We start from the raw sequence: 25,853 nt of genomic DNA, 5'->3' as shown, positions 1-25,853 counted from the left end.
ATACAACCGAGCGCTTCCCCTCTGCATGTGCCTGCTTAATAGAGTTCCCAGCTGTTGTCTTCACTTTTTGGCCGCAGTAGACATCATGCCAATGTCTGTGGTCCCAGTGAGGATCTGATCCCATTACAATGGCCACAGGTAATGAAAGCAAACCTAAAGTGAAAATAAGCTTATGAGATAATTATGTGTTTTTTACTAATGGCAAATAGAACATTTGTTACATAGAATTGAGACAAATTATTTTATTTTCAGTTGAAGTGCTTCATTATTGAGATTAGATTCTATGCAGCAACCATGACAGTCTAATGCACAGTTCCCCAACCCTATCCTCAAGGCCCACGAACAGTACACGTTTTGCAGAAAACCACAAACATGCACAGGTGATGTAATTAGTGTCTCAGCAGAGCTGATTAGCTACCTTTGTGGATTTCCACAAAACATGCACTGTTGGTGGGCCTTGAGGACAGGGTTGGGGAACACTAGTCTAATGTAAAAACTGTTTTGTTCAAATGCAAAACAAACAGAAGCAGTGACTCCTTGAACTTTTCAGCTATAAACCCTTATCAGCAGTGTTTCCTCAACCTCTGTATGGTGAAAGGCAGTCTGAAATAATCAAGCACAACCATTAGTGCAGTTGTATTTCATTGACATAGTACTAGTTAGCTGATAGGGAATCCATTGGAGCCATTTACTTGTTCAAGGTGGAAATCCCTTCTCAAGGAAAATGCAGCAAACATCAATGCAATGTTTATTGGGCAGTTCTTCCTAGTTTAGGAGAACTTCTTGGTCCACACTTTTGGTAATAAATCCGTTACTTGTCTTTATATTTACAGGATGGCACAAGCAGTTTTTCTGTTCCCATAAAGGTACTACTTATCCCTCCAGAAGAAGAAGCTGCTCTGGAGCAGATGTCAGGTATGCTAAATCAAAAACCCAGTTAAAGAGGAACTTTAACCAAGAATTGAACTTCATCCCAAGCAGTAGCTGATACCCCTTTTCCCATGAGAAATATTTACGTTTTCTCGAAACCATCATCTCGAAAAAAAAAAAACTTTTAGCCCATCGCATTGTTAGTGGGTGTGGTTATAGATAATGTCAGGTGGTGATGTCGAGTTTTTTTTCTTGTCTGCTAGTAGTAAAGATGATAACTAGCAGGCTCTTTGTGGATCAAACAACATGAACCAATTATATGATGAATATCAATCATTTCTTGATCGATCTATCTATCGCTCTATCTTGATCTATCTCTCTGCAATGTATTGATTTATTTTGTTTGCCCTTACTACTTTTGTTCGGTAAAGTTCCTCTTTATGTTTTGGGCGACTACTTTGTCAGTTACCGGGAGCTTTTTGGAGGAATTATTCTACTGTACTAATGAGGATGTGCAGTACAAACTAAATATAATGAATTGGAAGTATAAAGTGCCTTGAAATAGTATTCACCCCTCTTGGCTCTGTAGCTATTCTGTTACATTCCAATCTGTAATTTTAATTTTTAATCTTATTTTCTGTGTTGGATCTCTTCAAAATAAGTTTTTGAAGTAAAATATAAATATATATAAAAAAAGGAATAAAATGAAAATTGGCATGTGTATATGTATTCACCTACTTTGCCATTAAGCCCCTAAAAAAGTCCTGGTGTAACCATTTCCGTACCAAAGTCACATAATTAGTGAATTGAAGTCGACCTTTGTTTAATCTAAAGGTGCGTACACACGCACTAGCGCCGGCAACGACGGGTCCGCCGGACCCTCCCGCCGGGCGGACGTTCAGCCGACGGCGCGCTGAGCGGATCGTTCAGAAACAGCCTTATCAGTCCGCTAACAGCGCGTACACACGCGCTATTGTCGGCTGAACTTCCGCCCAGCGGGAGGGTCCGGCGGACCCGTCGTTGCCTGCGGAAGTGCGTGTGTACGCACCTTTAGATTACACAAAGGTCGACTTCAATTTACTAATTATGTGACTTTGGAATGGAAATGGTTACAACACCCAACACATCCCATCTCCCAAGAACACCATTGCCACAGTGAAGCATGGTGGTGGCAGCATCATGCTATAGAGATGTTTTTCAGCAACAGGGACTGGGAAACTGGTTAGAGTTGAGGGAAAGATGGATGTTGATTCAAGTGGACCCAAATTAAAAAAACTACATTGGACCATTAAAAACGTTGTGCTAAATTATAATAATAAGTAGCAGCATTTTTTTTCGCTGCATGCTGAAAATTATTTCTTTTTTTATGTTGGAGGCAGTAACCCCTCCCCTCCTTTGAAATTGCCGGGAAAAAAACGGCAGACTGTTGTTGAGTGGGAGGTGTCTGGCAAAGGAGGAGATGGGAGGAGGAGACCTTGCCTTGCCGGAGATGGCCAAGTCTCACGGTGTCTTGACCACTGTTGAGAGGTCATCCGGAGGCAAAAAGTTTGTGTAGAGGAGTGTAGCGCCAAAAGGAAGACTCGCTTGCTGGGACGCCAGAGACTCATGCTGTGAGCCGCAGAAGGGAGGAGCCGTGAGCCACAGGAGGGAGCCGCCAGGAGCCGTGAGCCGTGGGAGGGAGCCGTGAGCCGACAGGAGGGAGCCGCCAGGAGGGAGGGCAGCTGATGACAAAACACACCTATGATTTTGAACCTCCTACTGAGCTCAGAAGTAATGGCTGCCCACTGTTTAACCCTAGTTATGAACAGAAAAATGAAAAAGGCATACACTGAAATGCTCATGTGCATGAATGAGTTTTTATTTATCTTTGTATGTGTCAGGGTGGTACAACTAAATATTTTGAATTAAAAAATATTTTGGTTTGGGTCCGCTTTAATGCAGGTATATTCTTGAGCAAAACCTATCAGTCTGCTAGTGATTTTAGACCAGGACAGAGGTTCACATTCCAACAGGACAATGACCCAAAGCTAAAGCATCACTCGAGTGGTTTGAAGGGAAACATTTAAATGTGTTTGAATGGCCCAGTCAAAGTCCATACCTCAATCCAATAGAGAATCTGCGGGCAGACTTGAAGATTGTTGTTCAGAAGCAAAACCCATCCGACATGAAGGAGCTGAAATAGTTTCGCCTTGAGGAGTGGGCAAAAAAGATGTGGAAAGCTCATAGAGACTTATCCAAAGTGGCTTGTAGCTATAATTACCACAAAAGGTAGCTGAATAGTTATGCACACTGAAGTTTTCAGTTACTTGGTCCTATTCATTGTTTGCAACACAACCTTTTAATACATCTTCAACATTGTAGGCATGTTCTGTCAATAAAACGGTGCAAACTCTTAAGCAATCCATTTTAATTCCAGGTTGTGAGTAGAGATGTCGCGAACCTCCGATTTTCGGTTCGCGAACCTTCGCGGAAGGTTCGGTTCGCGTAAAAAGTTCGCGAACCGCAATAGACTTCAATGGGGAGGCGAACTTTGAAAAATAGAAAAAATTATGCTGGCCACAAAAGTGATGGAAAAGATGTTTCAAGGGGTCTAACACCTGGAGGGGGGCATGGCAGAGTGGGATACATGCCCAAAGTCCCGGGGAAAAATCTGGATTTGACGCAAAGCAGCGTTTTAAGGGCAGAAATCACATTGAATGCTAAATTGCAGGCCTAACGTGCTTTCAAACATCTTGCATGGGTATACATCAATCAGGGAGTGTAATTAGAGTTCTGCTTCACACTTACACACCAAACTCACTGTGTAACGCACCGCAAACAGCTGTTTGCGTAGTGACGGCCGTGCTGGACTAGTGCGCACCGTGGCCAGAGTGTAGGCCGTGGCGTTTTTCAAGCCCATATGGTTGCCGGGCTGTGGTAGCTCAATGATAGAACAACAGTGACTGTCCAGCTGATCAAATTTGGTCTGACCACAATGAAGCAACGACCTTATTATCTTTTGTGTGCCACCTCCACCCGAGACACTCAAATAGCCGGCGGTCATTGCTTCATTGTGATACGCAAGCCCCTTCACCGCGGCAAAGTAATGATCACGAAGGGGGGTGGGCACATGTACATGCCTTTTTGTTTTTTGTTGCAGCCGCCCGCAGTGCAGCCAGAAAAATTAGGCAGTCATGTACACGCACCAGAAAAATTAGTGTAGCGGCCGCTGCTAGCAGTGGCCTTAAAAATTCAGGAATCCGCCTAGAGTCCTGGACCCTGTTGGTGGTGGCGGAGAAGGCAAGTGGCCTGCAGGCAGAGATGCTGTGTGTGGGGACTGACTTAGTCTTCGGTCGTGCAGTAGCCCTCCGGGATCCATTCCTCATTCATTTTGATAAAGGTCAAGTACTGAACACTGTCTTCTCTTCTCAGTAACTATGCCTCCAGCTGCACTGAAGGTCCTTTCTGACAGGACGCTTGCGGCAGGGCAAGAGAGAAGTTGTATGGCAAATTGGGACAACTCTGGCCACAGGTCAAGCCTGCGCAACCAGTAGTCCAAGGGTTCATCGTCGCTTTTCGCAGTGTCTACATCCACACTCAAGGCCAGGTAGTCGGCTACCTGCCGGTCCAGGCGTTGGTGGAGGGTGGATCCGGAAGGACTATGGCGAGGAGTTGGACTAAAGAACGTCCGCATGTCCGACATCACCCTGAGACCGCTGGAGCGTCCTGTCCTTGCCTGCGTGGATTTGGGAGGAGGAGGGTTACTGCCAGTGGTACCTTGATTGCGTTGTGCAGCCACATCACCCTTAAAAGCATTGTAAAACATCATCGACAGCTTGTTCTGCAAGTGCTGCATTTTTTCCGCCTTATGTTGAGTTGTTAACAGGTCCGCCACTTTGTGCCTGTACCGAGGGTCTAGTAGCGTGGCCACCCAGTACAGGTCATTCGACTTGAGTTTTTTGATATGGGGGTCCCTCAACAGGCTGGACAACATGAAAGAGGACATCTGCACAAAGCTGGATGCAGACGTACTCTCCATCTCCTCTTGCTCTTCCTCAGTGACGGGATGCAACTCCTCTTCCTCCCCCCAGCCACGAACAATACCACGGGAACGTGGAGCAGCAGAAGCCTCCTGTGACGGCTGCCGCGGTTGTTGTTCTTCCGCCGCCTCTTCCTCCTCCACAGAAACACCTTCCTCATCATCACCATCATCAGAGTCTGACTCCTCTCCTTCCGCACACGACTCCTCCTTCTCCTCCCCCCTCTGTGCTGCCACAGGTGTTGTGGGAACATCGGGTTCGGGTGTAAATGGCTCCCACGACTCCTGCTGTCGTAACTCTTCTCGTTCACGCTCCTCCACAGCTGTATCCACCACTCTACGCACGGCACGCTCCAGGAAGTAGGCGTGGGGAATCAAGTCGCTGATGGTGCCCTCATCGCGACTCACCAGTTTGGTCACCTCCTCAAAGGGCTCCATGATCCTGCATGCATTTCGCATCAGTGTCCAGTTGTTGGGCCACAACATCCCCATCCTCCCAGATTGTGTCCTTGTACTGTAATGATACAGGTACTGGGTGACGGCTTTCTCCTGGTCTAGCAGGCGAGAGAACATCAGCAGGGTGGAATTCCAGCGAGTCGGGCTATCGCAAATCAGGCGTCTCACCGGCAAGTTGTTTCTACGCTGAATGTCCGCAAAGCGTGCCATGGCCTTGTAAGAGCGCCTGAAATGCCCACACAACTTCCTGGCCTGCTTCAGGACGTCCTCTAAGCCTGGGTACTTGGACACAAATCTTTGCACGACCAGATTCAGCACATGTGCCATGCAGGGTATGTGTGTCAGCTTTCCCAAATTCAACGCAGCAATGAGATTGCTGCCGTTGTCACACACCACGTTGCCGATCTCAAGCTTGTGCGGGGTCAGCCATTGCTCCACCTGTTTAAGAGCAGCCAGGAGAGCTGCTCCAGTGTGACTCTCCGCTTTCAGGCAAGACATGTCTAACACTGCGTGACACCGTCGTACCTGGCATGCAGCATAGGCCCTGGGGTGCTGGGGCTGTGTAGCTGGGGCTGTGTAGCTGGAGAGGAGATCGCGGCACCAGCCGAGGAGGAGGAGGATGACGACAGCGAGGCGGTGGTAGCAGGTGGAGAGGAGGTGGCTGGAGGCCTGCCTGCAAGCCGTGGAGGTGTGATAAGTCGGTCCGCTGCGCAGCCACGTACTCCCTGCTTGCTGCCATCGGTCACCAGGTTGACCCAATGGGCTGTGTATGTAATGTAGTGGCCCTGCCCGTGCTTGGCAGACCAGGCATCCGTAGTCAGGTGGACCCTTGACCCAACGCTGTGTGCCAGAGATGACACCACTTGCCTCTCAACTGCACGGTACAGTTTGGGTACGGCCTTTTGTGAAAAATAATTTCGGCCTGGTATCTTCCACTGCGGTGTACCAATGGCCACAAACTTACGGAAAGCCTCCGACTCCACCAGCTTGTATGGTAATAGCTGGCGAGCTAATAGTTCCGCCACGCCAGCTGTCAGACGCTGGGCAAGAGGGTGACTGGCAGACATTTGCTTCTTACGCTCAAATACTTCCTTCACGGACAGCTGGGTACTGCTGTGGGCAGAGGAGAAGGAACCGCTCAAGGGAAGAGGCGGTGTGGAGGAGGGTGGCTGTGAAGGTGCAAGGGAGAAAGTGGATGAAGACGATACACCTGAAGGAGGAAGAGGAGAAGGAGGGTGGCTTGTCTTTTGAGGGGTGCTGCTTTTCCTCAGGTGTTCTTGCCATAGCTGTTTGTGCCTTCTCTCCAGGTGCCTTCGTAAGGCACTTGTCCCTACGTGAGAGTTGGCCTTTCCACGGCTCAATTTTTGCTGGCAGAGACAACAGATGGCTTTGCTCCGATCTGAGACACACACGTGAAAAAATTTCCAAACCGCTGAGCCCCCCTGGGGTAATGGCGCTACGGTGGCATCAGCAGCTGACGTTGAAGGGCATGTTGGCTGGCTGGCCATAGCTGGCGATACATGGCGCCGGACACTGCCCCCAGCTGTTTCTGAGGACGAGCTCCCTCTGCTTCTATCATGGAGTCGTCTCCTCCTACTCCTCTCTGACTCCTCCTCTGAACTGTCCCCCTGGTCATCTCCTCTACCGGGAACATACAGTATGTGGTATCCGTATAATCGTCATCATAATCCTCCTGGCCATCTGCGCTTTCCTCAGACACCTCCTCAACTGCACCAACTTCAGGTGGTTCATCATCCCCCTCCTCCATACTATCGCCACCTAACTCAGACGTATGAGGTGGTGTACCTGCGCCTTCTTGTTGTTGTTGCAGTAGTGGCTGGGAATCAGTGATTTCACCACCACCACCAAATAACTCCTGCGAAGTGTCAAATGCAGCAGATGTGGTGCTTGTTGTAGCGCTGGTGGCTGTGGGAGATGAGGTGTTCTGTGTTAAATACTCAAGCACCTCCTCACGATTTTGGGAAGTGATGGCACGTGCCTTCTTCTGAGCACTGTATTTTGGGCCAGGTCCGCACGAAATCACAGCAACACCACCTCGCACAGACCTGCCGGTGCCTGGTGGCCTTCCTCTGAGTCTGCCTCTACCTCTTCCTCTAACTGGTTTGTCCATTTTGTCCATCTCGGGGGGATGCTAGGTATATGCAGTGAGGTGGGTTCTCACTCAACACAACAGGTAGTTAGATGCAGTGAGCTGGGTTCACTGAACACTAAAGGTACTTAAGATGCAGTGAGGTGGGTTCTCACTCAACACAACAGGTAGTTAGATGCAGTGAGCTGGGTTCACTGAACAGTAAAGGTACTTATGATGCAGTGAGGTGGGTTCTCACTCAACACAACAGGTAGTTAGATGCAGTGAGCTGGGTTTACTGAACAGTAAAGGTACTTAAGATGCAGTGAGGTGGATTCTCACTCAACACAACAGGTAGTTAGATGCAGTGAGCTGGGTTCACTCAACACTAAAGGTACTTAAGATGCAGTGAGGTGGGTTCTCACTCAACACAACAGGTATTTAGATGCAGTGAGCTGGGTTCACTCAACACTAAAGGTACTTAAGATGCAGTGAGGTGGTTTCTCACTCAACACAACAGGTAGTTAGATGCAGTGAGCTGGGTTCACTGAACAGTAAAGGTACTTAAGATGCAGTGAGGTGGGTTCTCACTCAACACAACAGGTAGTTAGATGCAGTGAGGTGGCCAGGTGGGTTCACTCAACACAACAGGTAGTTATATGCAGTGAGCTGGGTTCACTGAACACAAAGCTAGGTATATGCAGTGATGAGGTGGGTTAAGTAAACACAACAGGTACTGGGTAGTTAGATGCAGTGAGTTGGGTTCACTGAACAGTAAAGGTACTTAAGATGCAGTGAGGTGGGTTCTCACTCAACACAACAGGTAGTTAGATGCAGTGAGCTGGGTTCACTCAACACTAAAGGTACTTAAGATGCAGTGAGGTGGGTTCTCACTCAACACAACAGGTAGTTAGATGCAGTGAGCTGGGTTCACTCAACACTAAAGGTAGTTAGATGCAGTGAGGTGGCCAGGTGGGTTCACTCAACACAACAGGTAGTTAGGTGCAGTGAGCTGGGTTCACTCAACACAAAGCTAGGTATATGCAGTGATGAGGTGGGTTAAGTAAACACAATAGGTACTGGGGTATATGCAGTACTGGGTAGTACAATGTGCAGCTCCCTGTCACACACACAGGTAGTCACTGAATGTGCTGGGCTGCTGGCAGTGGCACACACACTATCAATTAGCAAGGCTGTGCATGCAACAAAAGTGTCAGTTTGACACACAGAAAACAAAAAATATGTACAGGATGAGCTCTGAAAAGAGCTGTTGCTGTTGATGGGTGCTTTAAAAGCTATAATAATCAGTCAGGAGCAAGCAAAGCAGCCTAGAACCTAACTAATCTGTCCCTAGGAGAAAAAGTCTGCAGCACCTGTCCCTTTCCTCTCTCTAGCAGGCACACGAGTGAGTGTAATGGCCGCCGGACCCTGCCTTATATAAGGGGGGGTGGGGCTCCAGGGCTTAGTGTAGCCTGAATGGCTACAATGTGCCTGCTGACTGTGATGCAGAGGGTCAAAGTTGACCCTCATAGTGCATTATGGGGCGAATCGAACTTCCGCAAAAGTTCGCCTGGTGCAGGCGAACGCGAACCCCCTAAGTTCGCCTGGAACCGTTTGCCAGTGAGCCGTTCGCTACATCTCTAGTTGTGAGTCAACAAAAACAAAACATGAGAAATACCCGGGGGGGGGGGGGGGGGGGGGGAAGTTTTAATACTTTTGCAAGGCACTAAACGCACCCTAATACCCCAGAACACATGTACATGCTCAATTACAATGACTATTCGGGGCAGAGTTCTGTACGGATGTTTTGCTAACCTGTTGCTGATACACGGGCAGAAATCATTTTGTCTAGCTTTAATTGCTAGCTTTAATTTTAACAATGAAAGATTTTTCTTGCAACAGATGATCAGCTGACCAAACAATGTATGTGGGTACCTTAATGCAAACCTGTGAGACAAGATATAAAGGAAAAGTGAAATACTAAGGAAAAGGGAAACCTCTGGATGATCAATAGGCAAGATTGTCCTTCACCCTTGCTCGCCGGGTCCCTTTTCTAATTTGCGGCCATGCTCTCCTTCGCGTATGGCCACACTGTGCCTGCATGAGTCCTATCTGTGCCTGAACAATAACACAGTGCCTCTTGTGCACAGAGTTTAAAGCCATGCACTAGTGGCTCCATGCTGCTGCGCAGCTGCAGACAGGACTCTCACAGGAGCAGTGCAACCCTACTCATACACTGAGAGGCGCATAAGCACAAGAGCAAATCCAACAAGCTCTTGCCAGATTTGCTTAGAGGGTCCCAGAGCTGGATCGGTTTGTGGTTGAGGAAGCCTCAAGACTATCCAGAGGCTTCTCTCTACTAAAGTAAGAATGTAACTTTTATTCAAATTTCCACTTCAAGTTCACTTTAAAGTGAACCTGAGATGAAAGAAATCTCAGGTTCTGTACTTAGCTGTGGCTTCCTTGAGGCCGCTTAGTCCCTTGCCGTCTCCCCGGGTGGCTCCTGTCCGCCGCAGTATGGCTCGGTAGCCTGGCTGAGTCGCGCTTTGTCACGATGTGTGGCCCGGCTGCGCACGCTCCCCATTCACACTCCCATTGCCGGGAGCATTCTGCACCTGGCTTTCAGGCCATATTGCGGGGGGACAGGAGCCACCCAGGGTGACAGTGAGGAAATGAGCGTCCTCAAGGGGGCTTAAGGAAGCCCCAGGTAAGTCTTTCATCTCAGGGACACTTTAAGATCCCATCTTTGATAATCATCATTATTATTATCACTATCTTCAATTATAAAACACATATTATGCAACGCTGTACAATGAATAGGGGAAATGTTTCAACATTATGCAATTGTGCAGAGACAGTTCACATATTACAAGACAGAGGGTCAGCATATAAGTAAGGTAGCATATGTACGATGTACAATTGAGCAGAGACAGGGAAGTCAATGAGGCCATACTCATGGACCACTTTGAAGAGCTGGTAGGCTATTTAATAAGTCAGGTCCATAGGTTTATGCTGGAAAGGCAAATGAGGTCTAGTAAATATGCTGAGAACTTCTTTCTTCTGTTGTGTTTCAGCGTTCAGACCAGATGTTAATTCCAGCAGTGATGAGGACGATTATTCTTCTGCTGGAGAGAATTGCTGTAAGTTTACCAAGAGGCATTGAGAACCTCAGGATCTATTGTCACATGGTCTCATGTATCATAATCTTATGAGAATAATTAGTGCACTTTCTGTGTTACACTGGTCTCAAGAGGGCTCTCTGTCGCAGCGTTACTTTTATTATTGTTGATGTTTGGTTCAGTTATATATAGACTTCACAGCAATCTGTTTTGACCTGAAATGAACTTGCGTTCCTGTCATGTGTAAAGCTGGCAGGTTTGACATTTTTCAGTTATAAGAATACATTCTGGAACTGATCCCAATAAATTGCAACCCACATCTGCACTTCACATTTCTTTCTTGAAGTGACATGTTTTAACCAATATTTATGAATGGATTCTTTGGAAATGTTTCATCCTATGACCAATTTCCTGTCATGTGACAGTTTGACAGTGAGTGCAGCCAAGCTTTGTAGTATGACCAGTTGTGCTGCTGATATTTATTCAAAGAGATTGCATGGCTGCAAACTTGATTCTATGGACTGAATGAGCTAGACTGAGATGAGTATGTGATTTTCTCCTTACAGGTGATTTTTATGTTAGGTTATGGTTATGCGGTTCAACTGTAACCACCTATATCTGAATTATTTATAGTGTCAGTGCAACGAGAGCATGTGTTGTTGGATGTAATCTGGGTATTTAAGTGGGCCATTAATAAGAGCTATGTTGGAAAGATATGCCAGTAGAATTTTCTGGCAGAATATCCAAGTCCAGAGTACACAAATCTGCTGTTGTGATTCAGTGTTCTCTAAGTTAGACTCAGTGTGATTTGGTTCTAGTTTTCTGTTGTGGAGATTTGTGTTGGTGTTCTAGTACTAAGATGTTTTTACAGTGCTGTCATCCCTGGGGTCTGGTCTTCCTTTGAGATTTGTAGATATACAGTACATATATATATAAACAGAGCTTTGTATTGTTTTGCATCTAAGCTACTGGTTAATGTGTAAACAAAATACATAATTAAAACCTTGAACGAGCTGATTACAGTTCTTTTAATTTTGGTAGTGACTGTTAATGAAATGCTTTATCTTGGCATTTAATATTTAAATACAGTATACGTGTAAAGCAGGGGTGTCAAAATCAATCACATAAGGTGCCAAAATCTAAAACCTAGTTGACGTTCCAGGCCAACATTTTTATTAAAATAGACCATTTATTGAACAATCTCAAATGAAGTGGTGTAACCATAGTGACCATGGGGGCCCACTCCTCCCCCTTCTGCAGAGCAGCGCAGTGGAGCAGTTTTAGATTTGCCTGCTCTAGTGCTGTTTCAGGTCTCTTCTACTCTTCCTGACAGCCACATGCTCTATGCTGCATACCTCAGGCTCCTAATAAACGTCAAAGGGTCAGGAGAAGGAAGTATGAAAGCACAGAGCGTGTGACTGCCAGGATGATTAGAAGAGACCCGACACATCACAGGAGCATGTAAATATTACACTGCTCCACTGCACTACTCTGCAATGTGGGGAGATGGTGTCAGGGAGAGGCGGAAAGGTAGGTGGATGGTGTGAGTTAGTGGTGGGGGGTTTGGATCCCAGGAGGGGGCACCATGCTAATTTAGTTTCAGAGTTCCCGTGTGTTATTGCTACACCCTGGCTCAAACTGACAATGTTTCAATCAGAAATACTGTCACCCATGTGCTCCTCAGGATGGGAAGGCAGTGCGCTGTCATTCTTTAGCAGCTTACAATGATGAACATTTGAAGCTCTGGAGGGCCACATACAATAGCGAGGAGGGCCACATTCGGGCTGAGGGCCTTGTGTTTGACACTTGTGGTTTAAAGGATTTGCACAGAAAGTCAGTATAGTTCATCTAGATCCCTTCTTTTAGTAACTGCAGAGTCTCCCCTCCTGTTTTTTCAGCATTAAGTTCAGACTAAGTTGTGCAATTTAAATGGAACTTAAGTTCACACTTGTCTGATGAGTGTAAGAAGTTAAAGGTTACCCGAATTGTAAACATACTTTGCTTTTACTTACCTCGGGCTTCTTCCAGCCCCCATAGTCTTGTTGGTCCCTTGCTGTCCTCCTCGTCCCATTCGTTGTTCAGCTGTGTGGGCCGGTAACATACGCAACTCAGCTGATTTGCGCACTTCTGTGCATGCACTGACCTGGCAGCGTGCCGCCTTGATTATGCTCCTGTGGCTGGAAGCAATTCTGTTCATGCACGGTTACGAGTCTTAATAAACTGCTTTTGTGCAGAATACTCCCAGCTATGGGAGTGCGATCAAAGAGGCAGGTGGGTGCATGCACAGTAGTGTTTGACTCAGCTGAGGCTCTGACTTTACTGGGCCACATAGTGGATCTACAGAGGGGACCTAGAGGACAGCAAGTGACTTACAAGACTACGGGAGGTAGAAGAAGCCCCAGGTAAGTAAAAACCAACTGTATGTTTATGACTCTGGTACACTTGTGAGAACAGATTTTATTATATCTCCTTGTATTTCTATCCTCGCAGCCCCAGTATACAGCACTGCGCGGTCTTCCCTTTCCAGCGATCCTGTGGATGAAGCCGAGAGTCAGCTAGGAAACCCGTGGGACAATCTTCCTTCTCTTTGTGCCCTTTCAGCTTCTGGTAAGTAGATTAGCACAAACGAGGGCAGCACAATCCCCCTCATAAACTCAACAACTATAGATGTCTGCTGTGTAGAGTTGTAGTCATTGCTATTCATTGTTTTATTATTATGCTTTTAAATTGCTCTTTACCTTCACAGTGCATTAAGTGTAGCAAGCAATTCATGCTACTAAGGCACAGAGTGGAGCGAACCAGTTCAGGATCCTCTCCACTTTCTCTTCACATCTGGGGCCGGGCGGTTGTTTTCACTATAGGTCTCTATGAGAAACACATCTGCTGGTCCAGAAAAATGCAGCAATTCGGGACTCTGCGTTCGTTTTTTTAATGCAAGTGGAGGCAGACCTATAGGTCTGCATTGGATCTGTTTGCTGCACTGCAGCAAAAACCGTATGTTTTCCTTGCAAGTGGGCACCGGCCCTACCTGTCCCTCTTGGAGGGTCATGATGTAACATTCCTACCATAGACAGAATTTAATGGACTTACCACTGTCTGGGTACAGTTTGCTGGTATATTTAAGGATGTGGAAGGAAACTGGCATTTCCGGGGGAAACTATACAAACCGAGAGAAAATTATTATTATTTAGTATTTATATAGTGCTGACATCCACAGCTCTATCACAGAGTATATATGCAAAGTTCATTCAGATATGTCTTGAGTGAGAGTTAAATGAAGTCAGCACTCTAGGACTGAAAGGTGAGAGTGCTAGACTTTCATCCATGCCTGTTGTCTGCCATATATTACGGCACACTTTCATATTGTTGTAAGTAAATCTTGCAGCTTGAATGTTATTGTTGCATGCTTTTAGTCCAGCTTTAAAGGAAACCAGAGACTATAATGTGGGTATTTATACTTACCTGGGGCTTCCTCCAGCCCCATGAAATGCGTGAGCTCACTCACCATTCTATATGGCACGCTCCATTCATATGTATCCTTTCCTGTTAATCTGGGCAGTCGCGGCTGGCCACACTCTTATGCGCATGTGCAGCTCGACCGTGCACGCAACCCCAATGCATTCCCTCAGCCCGGACCATACTGCGCAGACTCCTAGCGCTCCTAGGCACAATAGCGTGGCCGGGCCGCGCATGTGCAGAAGCACACCACTGGGCAGATTACAGAGAGAGATTACAAGTGAACGGAGAGGGAGCCCACGCACCTCACAAGGCTGGAGGAAGCCCCTGGTAAGTATAAATACCCACATAGTCATCTCTAGTATACTTTAAATTGTGCCAAGAAGCAAGCTCATTTTACTATATGTAGCTGATAGTATTTGTTTCTCTTTTGTCTGGATCAGGCGTATAAAGGCTACTTCATTCAGACAGCACTGCAGAGTTGCATCAGTGCATAGTACAGATTCACAGAACACATAACCAAGTACAACAAATTTGTTTGACAAAATGTTTATCCACTTTTAGGACTTGTTTAAAAGTCAGATGATGTTTTAGGTCACATTTATAAAATTATAGAGATTTTTAAAGGATTCACAAATAGTATTGGTGTTCATATTCGGCATTACCAATATGGGTACACCAGAATACGCGTACAAGAGGAATCAGTGCAGGAGACTTGGGCGCAGGATACAGCCGGTATATGGCTGATCCTGCTGCTGCACAAGTCCCAGCCGTGTTAAATACTTTTCCCCCTTCAGGCCTCCATGGATGGTGAGGAATGAAACGAATTATTGTGTTTTAAAAGTAACTTCAGGTCCATCTTCTGACGGCGCCAAAGTTACTCCCTGTGCGCCCAAGTCCCCTGCGCTTGATTCACTGTGTTCGCAGAATACTCCCAACTCCCGCTGTTCAGCACTGAACAAGTGGACAGTCAGAGGTCACTTCCTTGGGAGTCATGCTGCGTTTCACATGACTCTGGTCCTTCCCCATGATTTGTAATTCAGACACCAACACTGTTCACAAACTTTTTCTCACCACTGTATGTAGCAATAAATAAATGCTGGAAGGCCAGAGACTGAGAACAGAGACCTTCTTTTACTATTGAGGGTTTCCACACTTGTATTGTTGTAATAGAAATCCCCTTTAATTATTGAGTACTTCAGATTATTGTTGTCACAGTTCCTTGTAAATTATATTTTATTATTGCTTAATCATCAATTACTGTAATTATTGTGCAGCTCAAATTGAACTGAAGTTCCCGCTTGTCTGATGTGTGTAAGAAGTTAAAGAACAGATTTTATGGTCCTTAAGTTAAATCTTCTCTGTCCCTCCTTGGCAGGCCCGATATACAGCAGTGCAGTGTCGTCTTCACCCAGCAAACCTGTGGCTGATGCTGAGAGTCAGCCAGGAAACCCATGGGACAATCTTCCTTCTGTTTGTGCCCTTTCAGCTTCTGGTAAGCAGATAAACAGAAACAAGGTGAACCTTGGTAGTAAACCCATCTGATTCCCAGCTTCCCATGTGGTGGTCTTTCCAGCTCTGAAAGGTTACAGATCTTTTGTTGAATCATAAGGAAATAACGAGTACAAACTTTCAAAAACTTAGTAACTGTTAGCCTGCAATGTATAGATCCCTTTTGACATTCATTGTTAGCCTGCAATGTATAGATCCCTTTTGACATCCATTGTTAGCCTGTAATGTATAGATCCCTTTTGAAATTTATTTAACTGACCTGTGGCTCTCAAATCATTATATCAAAAGTTGCCATAACATAGATGAAGTATGTATTGTAGCTTAATACCGCTATCAGGGTATAGAAAGTGCATATAAGCATATTAACCATGGTCCGATATTGAATGTGCTCGTTCAATCCCCTTTAATTATCGAGTACTTCAGTTTATTATTGTGGTTACAGCTACTGTAAATACATTTTTTTTTTATAAACATGACAGCTTTCTGTGTTTTTCTCTATCTCAGTTTGCAGTATTTCTGTTGCCCACCAGAACTGTGGGAAAGACCTGGGTGCAGATTCAGATGTTACCCCAGATGGGCTTAATGGTCCTGAAGACAAGTGTATGAATGACTCGCACAAAACTCAGGACGAGTTACCCTCGTTCTGTGAACGCCTGTCTAACTCTGCAATACTCCAACCAGATGATTCTACAATCGGTCACATGACTACAGTTGCCAGTAGCAATGGGGATGCCACTTCTAGTCAGGAAAGGCAATCAGATTCTAGCCCATCCTTGCTCGCCTTGGTTCCTCTTGCTGTAAACCAGGGAAATAATTGCTCAAGAGAGATACACAGCTCTCCACAAAAAACTGTAGTTCCAGAGAATAAAGTGCAAGCAAGTTTCATGTTACCTGGTTCAGAAAGTGAGGGCAAAACTGGCATTGTCAGGAAAGTTTCCTCTCCAAAGCTGGTAAGGAATAGGGAGAGTTGTCTTCCTTCCACAACAAAGAAAGCAGTGAAGAGGAAGCACGTTCCAGATGATCTAGAATTCACAAGTCCTGACCTAGAGCATGCATTGACAGTGTGTACTAGTAGACAGAACTGTGTGCCTTCTGGGCCTGTATCTGAAAAATCTACACCAGTGCCTGATACAAACAAAGAAATCCAGTGTGAAGTCACCAAGGTAACCGAGGAAAGCAGCATAACTGGCCTTGATTCTCGAATGGAACTGGATCAAAGAAGGACAGAGCAAGATAACCATGTACCTCCAAACACCCATGAAATAACTGTTCCCACAAAGAAAGCACTGCGGTATAAGCCCAGCTTAGAGTTTGTAGTCAACTCAAAACCCAAAGCTGCAAACAACTGTGAAAGTGCTGCACCTGCAACAGACTCACCTACAAGCAGACTGTACACTGAAGGAGCTTCTTCTACCGGCAACCAGGAGGCCACTTTCAAAGTCCCAGTTGGAAGAGCAAAGAGAGCTAAAATGGTACAGTCGTTTTAGTACAAATGTTCCATTCTCTCTCTCTCTCTTTCTCTCTCTCTCTCTCTCTCTCTCTCTCTCTCTCTCTCTCTCTCTCTCTCTCTCTCTCTCTCTGTGCTTGCATTGCTGATTTCTGGTTTGCTAGAAAAGCCTCTAACTGCCATTGTTTACATTATAAAATGATTCATCATCAGTCCATTATACAATATTCAGTTTTTACTGAGATTATAAGCACATTTTTTGAAGGTGGCATTATCACACACAGTAGCTAGTTTACAATCTGTTACTGTACATACTGGAGACATACAATAATAGTTGTGCAGGTGACACATGTAACGACTAACTGTACAATATTTCTTTGCAAGTTTTCAAAACTTTGTTTTTTCTTGAGGCATGATACAGAACTAGGTACAACCAAACCGAGGTATGGTTAAAGGTATTATGTAAACAACTTTTGTTGCTATGTCTTTGGCATCTTAACAATGGGGTTACCTTGCTGATGTTCTCAGCTGTATGCCATTTATCTTATATGGTGGTCTACCATTGACACGTGCAAAGTGCATGAGCTTACATTTTTATATATCAAATTCCATCTGCCATCTTTCTACCCACATGGCCAGCCATGCTATTGAGATCCTGTTGTGAAATGTAAAACGTACCTGTCCTTTTTAGTGTTTATAATGCTACATTATTTTGTCATCTGCAAAGATGGTAACATTCTTCTGTATTCCATCTGCTCAATCAGTGAATTGAACAGGATTGGACCTAGTACTGACCCTTGCGGGGCTGCACTGCTAACAGTTAGCAGTGCTAACTGCTAACAGTTTCCTATTTTGAATATGATCCGTTTACCACCACTCTTTGCCTTCTGTCCCTCAACCAGTTTTCTATTCACTTACACACATTTCCTCTTAGTCACTGTATCCTCAGCTTCTGTACCAGGCTATTGTAGGGAACAGTGTTGAATGTCCTTGAAAAGTCCAAGTACACTACATCTATGACTTTGCCAAGGTCTAAATATGCATTTGCCACTAAATAAAGCTGAGCATGTTGGTGAGACAAGACCTGTCTTTAGTAAACCCATGCTGATGAGCTGAAATAAGATTATTCTGTGCTATAAAGTCTTGCATAGCATCCCTTAGAATTCCCTTTACACATGTAAATTCCCACATTAATTAAAGATATTTAATTGGAAAATAAGACAGGTCCATTTGATTGTGTATGTAATTCCAGTGAAGCATGGCACAAGCTGTAGTCTCCTGTCCAGACATGTCTGATGGTTTATTCGCATCATTGAGTACTCATCTATTCTTTAGTTACGTATTTGGATTGATGTACATCTATTTTGCAGAACAGACCTGCTGTAACCTGTGACCTAAACACTCTCACAAGATTGAATATTTTGCTTCTGCAGTGTTAATAGTTAACCTTATGTGTAAAAGCATTCAAATGCCACATGTTGAAGTCACGTTGCCATTTCAGATTAATAAATGCCATACAGGTTCAGCAACTGAAGTGCTCCCAGGTATTTACTACAAAATCCTGTTACTGCTGCTGTTCCATTGCATCCGCTCCTCAATCTGAAATAAAACACAACTCTTAAGGTGGCCATACATCAGGCGACTTGGTGGCCGATCGACCATCCGATTAGATTATTATAATCGAATTGGATGAAAATCCCAAAAAAAGACAGTGTGACCAATTCCGCGATGAAAATTGGTCACATTGTCGATCGCGCATGCTGCAAGATGTCGGGCCGAAGTTAGTTGGTCGGATGTGCAGTGGTACGGTGGCCGATTTCGGAACGAACGACAAATCCCCTGCCGCTGCCACCGTAATGTATAAATATCCTCCGTGTGTGTGCATTTATACATTACCTATCCTGTAGCAACCCTTTTTGCACAATGTCTGTCCGTCTCTCTGGGTTCTAATGGGCGCTTCATGCTGGCGCAGCGTGCATACGTGTATGCGGCTGTTAGAACCGGAAGCTGGAAGGGGGAAGTGCGCGGTGGTGAGGTGTCCTATTGGACGCGTGCCAGCTGTTTGTAGCGCATGATACACCACGGACTTATGGTTAAATAACCCCTTTTTTCCCAGCCGCACACCTAGTGTTGGGCGAACAGTGTTCGCCACTGTTCGGGTTCTGCAGAACATCACCCTGTTCGGGTGGTGATCGAGTTCGGCCGAACACCTGATGGTGTTCGGCCAAACCGTTCGGACACATGGCCGAACTAAGAGCGCATGGCCGAACGTTCCCCGAACGTTCGGCTAGCGCTGTGATTGGCCGAACGGGTCACGTGGTTCGGACCCGAACGCGCTCTGATTGGCCGAACTGTCACGTGGTTCGGGTAAATAAATACCCGAACCACGTCATATCTCCGCCATTTGTCTGTGGGTTTAGCTTTGGGTAGGCAGGCAGGGTAGTTTGCGCTCCAGCCACGCTAGCCAGGGTTCCCCCAGTCATTGTGTCGCTGCTGGGAATAGTAGTACACCGCTCGCTCAGCCACACTATATCGCATTCTGTTTACTGCCACTCTGTGTACCTCGCTCAGCCACACTATATAGCATTCTGTTTACTGTTCTGTGTCTGCTGGGAATAGTAGTACACCGCTCGCTCAGCCACACTATATAGCATTCTGTTTACTGCCACTCTGTGTACCTCGCTCAGCCACACTATATAGCATTCTGTTTACTGCCACTCTGTGTCTGCTGGGAATAGTAGTACACTGCTCGCTCAGCCACACTATATAGCATTCTGTTTACTGCCACTCTGTGTACCTCGCTCAGCCACACTATTTAGCATTCTGTTTACTGCCACTCTGTGTCTGCTGGGAATAGTAGTACAGCGCTCGCTCAGCCACACTATATAGCATTGTGTTTACTGCCACTCTGTGTACCTCGCTCAGCCACACTATATAGCATTCTGTTTACTGCCACTCTGTGTACCTCGCTCAGCCACAGTATATAGCATTGTGTTTACTGCCACTCTGTGTCTGCTGGGAATAGTAGTACACCGCTCGCTCAGCCACACTATATAGCATTCTGTTTACTGCCACTCTGTACCTCGCTCAGCCACAGTATATAGCATTGTGTTTACTGCCACTTTGTGTCTGCTGGGAATAGTAGTACACCGCTCGCTCAGCCACACTATATAGCATTGTGTTTACTGCCACTCTGTGTACCTTGCTCAGCCACACTATATAGCATTGTGTTTACTGCCACTCTGTGTACCTCGCTCAGCCACACTATATAGCATTCTGTTTACTGCCACTCTGTGTCTGCTGGGAATAGTAGTACACCGCTCGCTCAGCCACACTATATAGCATTCTGTTTACTGCCACTCTGTGTACCTCGCTCAGCCACAGTATATAGCATTGTGTTTACTGCCACTTTGTGTCTGCTGGGAATAGTAGTACACCGCTCGCTCAGCCACACTATATAGCATTGTGTTTACTGCCACTCTGTGTACCTCGCTCAGCCACACTATATAGCATTGTGTTTACTGCCACTCTGTGTCTGCTGGGAATAGTAGTACACCGCTCGCTCAGCCACACTATATAGCATTGTGTTTACTGCCACTCTGTGTCTGCTGGGAACAGTAGTACACCGCTCACCTGCCACTGTATAGCATTGTGCTCTGTGTCGCTGCTGGGAATAGTGGTACACCGCTCACCCGCCACTGTATAGCATTGTGCTCTGTGTCGCTGCTGGGAATAGTGGTACACCGCTCACCCACCACTGTATAGCATTTCTGTACTGCCACTGTACTGCTACCAGTCAGCGTGTACTTTAAGGATAAGTGAAATGAGGAAGAAATCCGGTGAAAGAGGGAGGGGCAAGGGAAGAGGTGTTTCCCCTGACGGTTCACGTACAGACCACAGGGGAGCACCCAAGAAAACCCACTCAATACCGCCCATGTTGTCCAGGACAACAACCCTCACAAATCCAAAAGAACAGGACCAGATAATTACTTGGATGACCTCTCAAGCGTCCAGCAGTGGGTTAAGCAGCACCAGCACATCACGCACGAGGTCCGAGTCCTCAGCCAGTTACAAGGAGCCAGTGGGCACAAAGCTGACACAACCGGCAGCGACACCACGCACACAACTGCCAGATAACCAGTCCAATGAATTACCTCAGGACACAATGGGGTATTCGCAGGAGCTATTCCCAGCCCAACAAACTTCCACCTTTCAAAGGTCAAAGGAGGAACAGCCAGAAATGTTGTGCCCGGATTCACAACCATTAACTGTGGGAAATGCACCGCGCACTGAAATACAAGGCGAGTCCGAGGAGGACTCGGAAACCCAAATCCCAGAGCAAGTTGGGCAGGAGGGGTTGCAATTGCAGGAGGTCGGCCGACAAGATTTGGAAGACGACGTTGGAGTGAGCTGCGCAGAGGTTGTTCTGGGGAGCTCTACTCCACGGCGGCGGCCCCCCACAATGACATATGACGAGTTTCAGGAGATGGAAGAGGAGGGTATGGACAATGTGGACATAGACCCAGATTTTGTTTGTGAACGAGAACATCGCCGTCGTAGCAGCAGCACAGATGAGTCTGTTGAAGAACCCACTGTTGCACGAGTTCGCCTTGTGCCACAAGGTAGGCGGCGCGCAATTTCAGGCACCACAAGCGTGGAAGTTCAAGTGAGAGGCAAAAGAGGCGCAAACAGAAATCGCCAGCAAGGCAGGTGCTCCAAAGTCTGGGCTTTCTTTGAAGACTGCACTGAGGATGGTACTATGGCGATTTGCAAGGTGTGCAAGACCCGCCTGAGCAGGGGGAAAAGTATTAACAACCTCTCCACCACCAGCATGAGCCGCCACATGCTATCCAAACATCCCACTCTGTGGGCAAACGCGGCAGGACAGGGTACCAGCAACACTGCCTCCCTTGGGGTCACCAGACTCACCACCAGACCCGCCTCAGCAGCAGCAGTAGCCCAGCCATTGCGTGGTTCACAACATTCACAAACATCAGACGCTGACACTGTCACTTTCCGGAGTAGTGCTCTTGAGGTCTCCCAGTGTTCATCAAACACAACAACCAACAGCCCTTCAGTGTGCAGCCCTACGATTCAGTTGTCTGTCTCGGAGATGTTTGATCGCAAGAGGAAATTGCCAGCAAATGACCCCCGGGCCGTGGCAGTAACAGCCAGCATAGCCAAGCTTCTGGCCTGCGAAATGCTGCCATATCGAGTGGTGGAGACAAACAGCTTCAAGGGCATGATGTCAGTGGCCATCCCACGTTACGTGGTTCCCAGCCGCTACCACTTTGCGCGCTCTGCAGTGCCTGAGTTGCATGAGCACGTGGTCAGCAAAATAACCCGAAGCTTGAAGAATGCCGTTGCCTGCAAGGTTCACCTCACCACTGACACCTGGACGAGTGCGTTCGGCCAGGGTCGATACATCTCCCTTACCGCGCACTGGGTGAACCTTGTGGAGCCTGGCAGCGATTCCTCACCTGCTACGGCGCGGGTGTTGCCCACGCCACAAACAGCTGCACCGCCGTCCCTCCCACTGGATAACAACAGCAGCACCTACCTCTCTGACTCCTTCTCCTCCAACGCATCTCAAAGCTGTACCTCATCCGGAAACGCTAACCCAGCAGCAGTAGGATCGTGGAAGCAGTGCAGCACAGCTGTTGGCATGCGTCAGCAAGCGTTGCTGAAGCTGATCTGCCTTGGGGATAAGCAGCACACAGGGGAGGAAATTTGGAGGGGAATAAAGGAACAGACGGATTTGTGGCTGGCACCGCTGGACCTGAAACCGGGCATGGTTATGTGTGATAATGGGAGTAATCTCATTCGCGCTTTAAGGTTGGCTAAGCTGACACACATCCCTTGCCTGGCGCACGTGATGAACCTAGTAGTTCAGCGGTTCCTGAGGACATACCCAGGCGTGGCCGATCTTCTGTTGAAGGTGCGACGAGTGGCCAAACATTGCAGAAATTCCAGTACTGCTTCGGGGGCACTCGCCAAGATGCAGGAGCGCTTCAATCTCCCCCACCATTGCTTGCTGTGTATGATTCAAAAAGGAAAAGGTATACCATGCACAGGTAGGGCTATTCCGTACTGGGAGTGCAATCTTGCCAATGAGAGAGTAATTCCAGAATTGAAGGTAGAGCGGCCATGCACATCCCATATAAAACTTGGCTTTATTCAAAAATTGTTTAAAAAGGCATACGTTACATCACATCAGACACATGGAGAGAGGTGTACAAGCAGTGCAGGGAGGTCTACAGCCGTTTCGCGCCGTCTGTGCTGTGGCGCATCATCAGGACTGATGATGCGCCACAGCACAGACGGCGCGAAACGGCTGTAGACCTCCCTGCATTGCTTGCTGTGTGATGTCCCTACGCGCTGGAATTCTACGCTGCACATGCTAGCCCGCTTTTGCGAGCAGAAGAGTGCAGTGGTCCAGTACATGACGGCGCAGTACCGAGGCGCATCCGGACAGCTGCCAAGCTTCTGTGGATCCGATTGGGCCAACATGTTGGACCTCTGCCAAGTCCTCCAAAATTTTGAGCAACATTTTGAGCAATCCACGTTGCTTGTGAGCAGTGACAACTCTTCAGTCAGCATTACCATACCACTGCTGTGTTTACTGAAGAGGTCAATGTTGAAAATCAAGGAAACAGCTGTCATGATGCAACTGGGGGAATCTGAAGGAGAAAACGATCAGCGTGATAGTACCAACATCAGGCCATTCGCATCAGGAAACGCTGGCCCCAGCAGCTATGACGAAGAAGAGGAGGAGGAACAGCTGGAGTTGGAGCAGGAATTTCCTGCCACCACTGACGAGGGCCAGAGCGGTGCACGTTGGACTTCCACAATTCAGCGCGAATGGTCAGCAGAAGCAGACCAGGAAGAAGGTGACGACTATGATGCATCACAACAACTATCACAACGCTCACAAGAGGATGATGAGGATTCTGGCAGGACTCTGGCACACATGGCTCAATTCATGCTAGACTGCATTGAACGCGACCCACGCATTGTGCGCATTCTGGACAACACCAATTACTGGGTTTATACCCTTCTGGATCCACGGTACAAACACAATGTTCCAAAACTGCTTGAAGAAAGAGTCAGACAGGTCAAAATGGAAGAATACCAGCAGGCCCTTGTGGAGACTTTAGAGAGGAGATTGACATCCTCCCCCTCCTCTAGCCAGTTATACGCCGACAGACTGACTTCCGCAAACCCAGGACGACCAGGAGGGCAGCAAACAACACAAGCCGCAGCTAGTGCCCAAAAGGGAATGGTATTGGCAGTGTCCTTGGAATGGGAAAATTTTATGACACCCATGCAGCAGCAGCCCACAGAACAGCAAGCGCGCAGATCCACCTCCAACACCGGTCGCCTGGAGAAGATGGTCAAGGACTACATGTCAGATGGCGTAGCTGTGTTGAACAATCCATCTGCACCCTTCAACTATTGGGTATTGAAGCTAGACACCTGGCATGAACTGGCAATGTACGCAATAGAGGTGCTGGCTTGCCCGGCAGCCAGCGTTATGTCGGAACGCTGTTTCAGTGCTGCCGGAGGCATCGTCACAGATCGGCGTATCCGCCTCTCCACAGAAAATGCAGACCGTCTGACTCAAATTAAAATGAATCAATCCTGGATTGGAAACGACTACGCAACACTCCTGGACCCCAACCAAGTAACATGAACAATGACCATCTGTGATGGGTTAGCGTTTCCGGTCCCTGTTTATTGAACCTCTTATCTGTATTACATTTATGACTGCATGGCGGCAAAAAGCATTGCTATATCCGCACGCTATTTGTCCTCATGCAAGGCCTGGGATGCTGTGTCTCAAAAAGCGTGGCCTTCTCCTCCTGCGCCTCCTCCTGTTCCATCACGTGTGCTGCTGCTGCTGCTGCTGCTGCTGGGTTAGCGTTTCCGGTCCCTGTTTATTAAACCTCTCATCTTTATTACATTTATGACTGCATGGCGGCAAAAAGCATTGCTATATCCGCACGCTATTTGTCCTCATGCAAGGCCTGGGATGCTGTGTCTCAAAAAGCGTGACCTTCTCCTCCTGCGCCTCCTCCTGTTCCATCACGTGTTCTGCTGCTTGTGCTGGGTTAGCGTTACCGGTCCCTTTTCCTGGAACCTCTTCTCTGTATTACATTTATGACTGCATGGCGACAAAAAGCATGTTACCTGTGCAAAGAAACATGACATTTTCCACATTTTTCCTTTGAAACTTTACAATCAATTTTCTCAAAAACTATAAGCTCTTTTTCAAATATTTTTTTCCTCTTGTACCCACTCCCAAGGTGCACATACCCTGCAAATTTGGGGTATGTAGCATGTAAGGAAGCTTTACAAAGCACGAAAGTTCGGGTCCCCATTGACTACCATTATGTTCGGAGTTCGGCGCGAACACCCGAACATCGCGGCGATGTTCGGCGAACGTTCGCGAACCCGAACATCTAGGTGTTCGCCCAACACTACGCACACCTGAGGCAATTAAGCCTCATTTAAATCACCAATTTGAGTGTTTAAGGGGCCCATACACTTACCGATTTTCCAGCCGATATACAGCCGATTCGATCACTGTGATCGAATCGGCTGTGAAATCATTGCGCAAACGCTGACCGAACGATCGATTTCCATCCGAAATTGATCGTTCTCATCGATTCCCGTCGATCTGTCCGTGCAGAATATTTCGTTCGATCGCCGGCGGGTCGGGAGTGCGTTGATAGCGGCGTTCGAATGCCCGACGCTAGCTGCAATACATTACCTGATCCGGCTGGCGCGAGTCCCCGCTGTCACCGCTGCTTCTTCTCAGTGCTGGGCTCCGAGTCCGGCAGGCTTCACTTCTTCCTGTCCCGGCAGGAAGTTTAAACAGTAGAG

The 25,853-nt window shown here is 47.1% G+C and overlaps 1 protein-coding gene across 2 annotated transcripts in view; it reads left to right on the top strand.

Moving 5' to 3' along the window:
- The window catches only part of ACD (ACD shelterin complex subunit and telomerase recruitment factor), a 148,812-nt gene that overhangs the window by 88,678 nt on the left and 34,281 nt on the right, over nucleotides 1-25,853 (top strand). For both annotated transcript variants that reach the window (XM_068236821.1, XM_068236820.1), the window contains exons 9-13: nucleotides 834-915; nucleotides 10,508-10,573; nucleotides 13,043-13,159; nucleotides 15,387-15,503; nucleotides 16,025-16,992. In XM_068236821.1, the coding sequence (XP_068092922.1) occupies nucleotides 834-915; nucleotides 10,508-10,573; nucleotides 13,043-13,159; nucleotides 15,387-15,503; nucleotides 16,025-16,992 (1,350 nt within the window). The remainder of the gene's footprint in view (nucleotides 1-833; nucleotides 916-10,507; nucleotides 10,574-13,042; nucleotides 13,160-15,386; nucleotides 15,504-16,024; nucleotides 16,993-25,853) is intronic.

Source organism: Hyperolius riggenbachi, chromosome 5, assembly GCF_040937935.1.
Source record: "Hyperolius riggenbachi isolate aHypRig1 chromosome 5, aHypRig1.pri, whole genome shotgun sequence".
In the NCBI taxonomy this organism is placed as follows: Eukaryota; Metazoa; Chordata; class Amphibia; order Anura; family Hyperoliidae; genus Hyperolius; species Hyperolius riggenbachi.
The sequence above is the reverse complement of the archived record's forward strand: the minus strand, read 5'-3'. Positions and strand labels throughout refer to the sequence as shown.